The following is an 8,386-nucleotide window of genomic DNA, read 5'->3' as shown; positions in this document are numbered from 1 at the left end:
CTCTCTCACTAATTTGCCTGTTTGTTCATAGGTCTCTCTATGCAGCCCTGACTGGCCTGGAACTCGATGTGTAGACCAAGTTTGTCCTGAGCTCACAGACATCCTCCTGCCTCTCTCTCCAGGGTTGGGAATAAAGGTGTGCCACCAGGCCTGGCCTGAATGGTGGTTTTGCTCCTCCCATTTGAAGTTTAGCTTCTCATCTTGCCATGCTCAGAACTCAAAGCATTTTTTTCTCTCTTTAGGTTCATTTAGTGTTTACTATGCTTATTTTGTATTACAACATAAAATTTAGCCTTAAGGATTGCTTTGCATTTCCCCATGGTACTTGCTGACTAACTTTATTCTTAAAATAGGCAAATACTAAACTAAAAAAGCATTGCATTTAATACTATTTTTATTTCGTTTACTTTGGATGCAAAAGTCAGACAGAGGAAAACCCTGTATAGGAATTGTGCATTTACTGACTCCAGGCTTCTATGAACAATCTCCAACCTTCTGTTCTGGAACATTTTTTTTTTCTGTCATGTGAGATAATTCATTAGACAAGCAGGTGAGTGATGGCAAACGTTTTAATGTTCAAACTGTGATAGCTCCATTTCTATAGGGCCTGTCACATCACTACGATCAAGTATTTTGGGTCCCAGTATGCCAATGAGGAGAGCTCCGTTTGGAGCTGTGATCAGGATGGCTAGAAAGGCTACTGTCATCACATCCTTCGAATATGCTTCCAAGTGGGGTGCCATGTCCCTTGCTTTTTCTAGAGCCAGAGGACCTAAGACAGCCTGCAGTAAGGGAAGACACAGGGCAAAGGACAAATGTTACTCAGAGTTAACACATGATAGACATTAATGGCGCTGTTATAAAAGCACACACAATCAAACTGAGTGATAAGTGCTAGAGAGAAAAGACCAAATATGGAGTCATTTCTATCATTTAATCATTAATTGCATACTTTCTAGCAAATATACCTGGAAGAAAACAACCTGGACAAATCAAAGGGTAGACATTTGGGGCCACTGTGTACGCCTCTCCCCGCGGCATTCCCACTCAGCACCTCTTTCGTGTGCTCACACTGTTCCTGAACTTAGGGCTTACAAGTGGACCAGCATGGCTTACACGTTTTTTCATATGCAAGCAACCAGGTTCATGTCTGCCAGAAGACAGCACCGAACACTGATGTCTCCAGGGTGTGCTCCTCCCCTTGTCCCTCCTGCGTGGGACAAATGGGAAACTGGCCAGAGCTGGAATCTGGCAAACTGCCTTTGAATTCTGTTCTTGCCCAATCAGGTGAGTGATCCCCTAAACAGGGACCCCAGGTCATTGACCTAACCACTTGTCTGCACCACAACACCTCACTGGATGGTTATGACAATGAAACAGGAGAATGCAAAGGATACCCAGCACACACTAAGGATTCAGATAATTTTGAGTTTCTTCTTTCCCCCTGAGGAGATACATTCTTTTAAATTCCTACTGAGTCAGAAAGGTGCCCATGCCTCCCACTCACAACCCTTAGCTAGTTATCTTTGATCACTTATTTACTTATTTTCTTTTGTTTTTGAGGTACAGCCCATGTCTACCTCCTAAGTTACAGGCTAATTACAGCCACTGTGGCTGGTTTATATTTTTTTTATTTATTGTCTTTATTTTTACTTATTATTTACATATACAAATAAATGTAGGCAAGAAATTGCCTTAAAATTTCCAGGAATTAAATATAAGTACACATCATCTATGGAATTGTAGAGTAATGACATAATGGTAGAAATGTTACTTCTCATGTGGGACATTACGGCAAAAGAACCCCCCTCCATTGAAGATCAATCATTAAGGGTTTTTTTAATGATAACTTTTAAACTGTTTTTATTTTATGTGAATGATTGCTTGTTTGCATGTGTGTATGCATACCATATGCAGAGGCACCCTCAGAAGAAGACATTATTTTCCTGGAACTGGAATAAACGGTTGTGAGCCAGGGTGTAGGTACTGGAACCTGAACCCAGGCCTTTGTGAGAGCACTGAGTCCTCTTAACCAATGAACTGTATCTCTCCAGCCCCATGTAATAACTTTTTACTGAACACAAGCCAGTGTGCTAGAATCCAGGGAGAAAAGAATCAGACAGAAAACAGGTTCTAAAGAATAATATTTTCACAGTTACGTAGCATTTGCCATGAAGTAAGTGCCATTCTTAAAGCTTTACATGAATTAACTCAATTACTCCTTTGACAAACTTGCCCTGTGCGAACTACTATTAGAAGGTAAATATCCTCACTAAACATCGGAGATTTAGTTATAGTTTCATTGGAAAATTCAATCAGCAAGCTGAGTTTACATCTGTGAACGTCTTTGTGATCTTCTACCATTTCTCTCTAATTTTCACCAGGATCTCTAACTAAAGACACCACGACCAAAACCAATCTGACAAGAAAAAGGTTTATTCTATTTACAGCTGTCATTTGTCATGAAGGGGAGTCAGGACAGGAACTCATGGCAGGAACCGAACCAGAGGAGAACCTGGCTTGCTGACCTGCTTTCTGGCTCACAGTCAGCTACCTTTCTTACATAACTCTGGGCAACCTGCCTAGAGATGGTACTACCTCTGGTCAGTTAAGCCTTCCCACACCAGTTAGTAATCAAGAAAATGCCTCACAAACATGGCCACAAGCCAGTCCAATCAAGGCAATTCTGGGCTGCAGCCCCTTCTTCCCAGGTGATTCTTGTTTATGTCAAGATGACAGCTGAGGTTGACATCTCACAGCCAACTTTGACACATAAACACATCACTTTAATCCATAATTTTTCCTTCTTGCTTGTCCCCAATATCTCTTATTAACATCATAACATAAAATATAATTTTAAAAGTCCCAGTCTTTAAAAAAATTCAATACTTCAAAAGTCCAGTGTCTCATTAACTCCAATTCCAGGGGATCCAACATGCTCTTCTGGCCTCTGCAGACACTAGGCATGCATGTAGTGCACACACATAGATGCAGGCAAAACATTCATACACATAAAATTAAAATAAATCTAAAAAAAATGTTATATACTTGCTTATTCCAAAAGATAAGAACCAAGGTACAGTTACAATCAGATCAAAGCAAAACCAAAGTCCATCAGTGTAAATCCATGTTTTGTAGTTCCAACGTCACAGACTCACTCATGATCTTTTGATCTAAAGGGCTTGGGTGGCCTCACTTCTATAGTGCACACAGCTTGCCCAGTAGGTGCAGGCTGGCTCCATTTCAGAACTCTACACCCCACAACTGCCACTGTCTTTGGGTCATGTCCCATAGCTCCAGCATCTCAAACATCCTGGGGTCTCTTCTGCAACTGAGGCTACACTGTCACTAATGGCCTCTCCTGGTTTCTTTGGGGACTCAGAACCTGTCACATTAGCCACACCTCACTTTGTCTCCATTAACCTCTTCAATCCTGCATCTTTCAGGTGCAAAAACCAGTATCACACAGGAGACTCTTTTATTATTATTATTATTTTATTATTAAATATTTTATTTATTAAATTTTTTTCTATTTTACATACCAACCCCAGTTCCCCCTCCCTCCCTTTCTCCCACCTCCTCACCTCCCTCCCACTCTACCCCCATCCACTCTTCAGAGTAGGTAAGGCCTCCCATGGTAGTCAACAAAGTCTGGCATACCAAGTTGAAGGAGAGCCTAGCCCCTCCACAGGAGACTCTTGAACTTTACCAAGGTTGTCTGCCAAATTGAAATGCAGTTCTGCACCACCACCACCACCACCACCACAGTATGTATGCTGACTCTAAGGAACTCCTTCCAAGAATTCCACATTAATAATACCAGTCTCTTATCAATCACAGCTGATTCTTCAGTCCTAGCTGACCAGCATCCTTTGTCCCAGTAAAGCACACAAGGTTTCACTTGCACAAATTCTTAATTCAAATATAGCATATTAACAGTGACAGAATCTTTGAATGACTCTCAAAATTCCCTCTGAAACTTTACAGACTAGGCCTCCATTGTCTAAATTTCTTTCAGCATTTGTATCTTCCAAGTGCTCAATAGATTTTCTAATCCAAAGTTCTAAACACTACAACACACACTTCTGGTACCTACTACTGTCATAATTTTCTTCCTGTTGCTGTGACAAACACCTTGATCAAAATCAACTTGGAGAGAAAAGGACTATTGCATCTTACAGTTTATGGTCCATCATTGAGAGAAGCCAGGCAGGAACCTGAGGCAGGAGCTCATGTAGAGGCCATGGAGTGGTGCTGCTTGCTGGCTTGTTTTCTGGCTCACGTCCTTTCTCAGATAGCCTAGACCACCCTAGGGACAGGACCACCCACAGTGGGCTAGTCAGTCCTATATCAATTAGCAATTAAGAAAGTGCCTCACAGACATGGCCACATAGACAAGTCAATATGATCAAGGCAACTCTTTAAGTTGAGATTCCTTCTTCCTAGGTTACTCTAGGTTTGTGTCAAGACGACAGCTGAAGCTGACTATGATGCTCAGGGGTCACAGACACTATTTCGGCACCAGAAAAGAGAAGAATGGGAAGAAATGTTAAATTTAATTTTTTTTTCTAACTCAAATATGGGACACAAGGTTCTTCTTGCATAGAAAATGTTGGCTGGTGGCATAGTTAAGTGGTAGAGCACTAGCCTACTATGTGCAAGATCTTGAGTTTGGGAAAAAAAGTTTCTATATGTCTTTCCAGTTCTTGATGTTTTTACAGAACACATCTTAGCTTGGATGCTAAGAAAAAGGGACAAGAGGAAGCAGAGTAAAGCAGCTTGGGTAGTGGGCTTTCTTCATACCTGCTTGGTTTTCATTCTGCTTTAGGAAATGATGGATAAACCAAAACACAAGTGTATCACTGGAAGGAGGGGTAATAGACAGACAGACAGATGGAGATTCTTCTTATAGATCTATTTTTTGCCGCCCAAAAAACATGTTATACTATGACTTGAAGGTAAGACAAAATAACTATAATATTGCTCATGGAACACCACTGTATACCAGAACTTGTGCTGAGGCTTTACAGAGATTATTTCATCCAACCTCACACCACCACCACTCAGTAGATATAGTCATAGATCCTTATAGCAACATAGTACTCAAAAGCAACAATCTGGCCTTAAAGGCTTGTAGTTCTAACACTATAGGGAATTTTGTTTCATAGAAATGTACAAGCTTCTATTTTGTAACCGCAAAATGGAGGGGAAAGCAAGGTTTTATGCTGTCGTCAAATGTTAACAGTTGAACAGTAAGTAGCAATACCTACTAAAAAAAAGAAAGTATTATAGGATAAGAGGATAAAACTACAAAGTCTTCATTAATTCAATCATTTATTTGTATAGGTATGCAGGACATGTTTAACTTTGTCCTGGTTAGTTTTTCTGTTTGTTTGTTTGTTTGTATTTTGTCAGTCTGACACAAGTTAGAGGTATCTGGGAAGAGGAACCACCATTGAGAAAATGTCTCCATCCAATTGCCTACAGGCAACTCTGTAGCATTTTCTTGATTAATGATTGATGTGGGAGGGCCCAGTCCACTGTGGGAGGCGCTACCTTTACTCCCATCATCTTGAATGGTATAAGAAAACAAACTTGAGCAAGTTACGGAGAACAAGCCAGTAAGCAAGGTTCTCCTGACTTCTGCTTCACTCTCTGCTGCCAGGTTCCTGCCTCCAGTTCCCATGTTGGCTTCCCTTGATGATGGACTGTGATTGGAAGTATAAGATGAAGAAACCTGGGGGGGGGGGGCTTGGCGGCAGCGGTGGCACACGCCTTTAATCCCAGCACTCTCGGGAGGCAGAGGCAGGCAGATCTCTGTGAGTTTGAGGCCAGCCTGGTCTCCAAAGCGAGTCCCAGGAAAGGTGCAAAGCTACACAGAGAAGCCCTGTCTCGAACCCCTCCCTTCCCCCCCCCCAAAATGCTTTTGGTCATGGTGTTTTATCACAGCAATAGAAATCCTAATTAAGACAACTTTCCTCCTGCCACGAATTCTGTTACATAGTAGGAAAAAAACAAAAAAGGCAACAAACAAAATGCCCCCAAAGGACACTATCTCTGTCCTTCCTGGTAGTCACAGTCACATGACACAGAAACAGAGGTCCAATTAAAAACAACATGTATGCATTGTGTGGTGGAGTGAGTGGCAGGGTGCAGATACACTTACAAAACCAGTGTGTCTCTCAAGGTGTAACATTTGCCTCTATACCATTCAGCCAAAGAAAAATAGCCCCATAGCCCCATATTATGATGTTATTTTATATATATATTTAGTTTTTCAAGACAGGGTTTCTCTGTGTAGCTTTGTGCCTTTCCTGGAACTCACTCAGTAGACCAGGCTGGCCTCGAACTCACAGAGATCCACCTGCCTCTGCCTCCTGAGTGCTGGGATTAAAGGCGTGGGACACCACTGCCTGGCTACTTTATATATATTTTTTGAGACAGGGTCTATCTATGTATGTAGCCCTGCTGTCCTAGAGTTCTCTATGTAGACTAGGCTTGCCATTAACTCACAGAGATTTGCCTGTCTCTGCTTTCCAGGTGCTGGGATTATTTCATACTTTAGGGAAATAGAAAAAATTTTTCATAAAATGTAGAAATCGTTTGCCCTTTAAAATCGCTCTTCTAAATTTCAGAACAATTGCTTTAAAAACAAATCTTTTAAATGTGTGTTTTGTTTGTGTGTGTGTGTGTGTGTGTGTGTGTGTGTTGTACATGTGTGTGCACATGTATGCACGAGTGTATGTGCCTGTTTGTGCACATGGGGAGGCCAGATGTCAGCTGTCCCCTCAGTCACTCTCTGCCTTGATTCCTGTGAGCCATGGAGCTCCCAGGTTACCAATGGGCTGGAGGCTGGCAAGCCACGGCAGTCCTCCAACCATCTCTGCCCTTCTCTCCCCACACCCAGCCCGAGGACTACCAGCACTGAAGCCTGTTTTCATGTAGGTGCTAGGGATCCAAGCTCAGTTCCATACTCGCCTGGCAAACACTCTCTCCCCTTGAGCATTCGCCCCAGCTCTAAGTTTTAAAAAGTAGTTATCAATCATACATGGGAACCACAGTTTGTCATTAGAGAAGTCTTTTTCATTTAGAACTTGGTGGGGATGGGAACTTTCCTTTTTTTAAAAGTTTTATTTATTTATTTACTTACTTACTTGTTTGTTCATTCATTCATTCATTCATTCATTCATTCATTTATTATGTACACTGGTGTGTTTTGCCTGTATATACTCTGTGTGAAGGGGTCGGATCCCCGGGACTTGAGTTACAGACAGTTGTGAGCCTGGTCCTCTGGAAGAGCAGCCCGTGCTCTTAACCGCTGAGCCATCTCTCCAGCCCTCATTTAGAACTTTTAAAACTTGTCCAAACTAAAATTATTATTAATGAATGAGTATGTTCCTACCTGGACTGTAGCTTTGGGGATCCATGATAAAGCAATAAATACTTTCTCCTTAAAACGAAATTCAGCAAAAGACATCAATGTAAAAGTGGCTATAATTCGAGCTGATAATGCAAAACCCAAGGTAGCAATACACATGCCTGCAATACATATAAACAAATGTAAAAAACAAAGCATTTGGGAGGAAGCTATTTTTGCCTAGAGAGATGAATTCTAAAATTTCTGAAAATATTTTGAGGCTGTTGCTTCACTATATCTATTTTAAATAAAAAACAGTAATTGCCAGGCGGTGGTGGCACACACCTTTAATCCCAGCACTCGGGAGGCAGAGCCAGGCAGATCTCTGTGAGTTCAAGGCCAGCCTGGTCTACCAAGCAAGTTCCAGGAAAGGTGCAAAGCTACACAGAGAAACCCTGTCTCGAAAACCAAAACCAAAACAAAACAAAAAAACCAAACCAACACAGTAATTATAAAGGGTACAAAGTAAAAATGAGGTGTTATTGAGTGTGTATATGTGTATAGGGGTGTGTCAGAGTGTGCATGCGCACTTACACAGGCCAGGGGTTTATGTTTGGTGTCTTCCTCAATGGTTTTTCTTCTTCTTCTTTTTTAAATTATTCACTTTTATTTCATTTGCATTAGTGTTTTGCCTGCATGGATGTCTGTGTGACAGTGTCAGATCTTGGAGTTAGAGACAGTTGTTAACTGTCATGTGGGTGCTGGGAATTGAACCCGAGTCTTTTTAACCACTGAGCCATCTCTCTAGCCCTCAATGGCTTCTTTTTGAGGCAAGGTGCTGACCTTAGAGCTTACTAATTGGCTATCCTGCAAGCTTCAGGGACTCTCCTGTCTCTGCCTCCCAGTGCTGCTGAGACTGGGCTTTACACAGGTGTCTGGGATCATCCATGGGTCCTAAGAATCTCATGACTAGCAATTTACCAGCCATACTCTCTCCCCAGCCTTTACAGAGGCTTCGACTGCAGTTTA

General features: G+C 41.8%; 1 protein-coding gene across 4 annotated transcripts in view; it reads right to left on the bottom strand.

The window, feature by feature from the left end:
* Positions 1-402: 402 nt before the first annotated feature.
* LOC118585240 (sodium/hydrogen exchanger 9B1) overlaps positions 403-8,386 on the bottom strand; it is a 59,993-nt gene continuing 52,009 nt past the window's right edge. For all 4 annotated transcript variants that reach the window (XM_036189499.1, XM_036189500.1, XM_036189498.1 and 1 more), the window contains 2 exons: positions 7,403-7,539; positions 403-782 (listed from right to left, as the gene is read on the bottom strand). In XM_036189499.1, coding sequence (XP_036045392.1) covers positions 570-782; positions 7,403-7,539 — 350 coding nt within the window. In that variant the 3' untranslated portion in view covers positions 403-569. The remainder of the gene's footprint in view (positions 783-7,402; positions 7,540-8,386) is intronic.

This window comes from Onychomys torridus, chromosome 6 (assembly GCF_903995425.1).
Source record: "Onychomys torridus chromosome 6, mOncTor1.1, whole genome shotgun sequence".
NCBI lineage: Eukaryota > Metazoa > Chordata > Mammalia > Rodentia > Cricetidae > Onychomys > Onychomys torridus.
The sequence above is the reverse complement of the archived record's forward strand: the minus strand, read 5'-3'. Positions and strand labels throughout refer to the sequence as shown.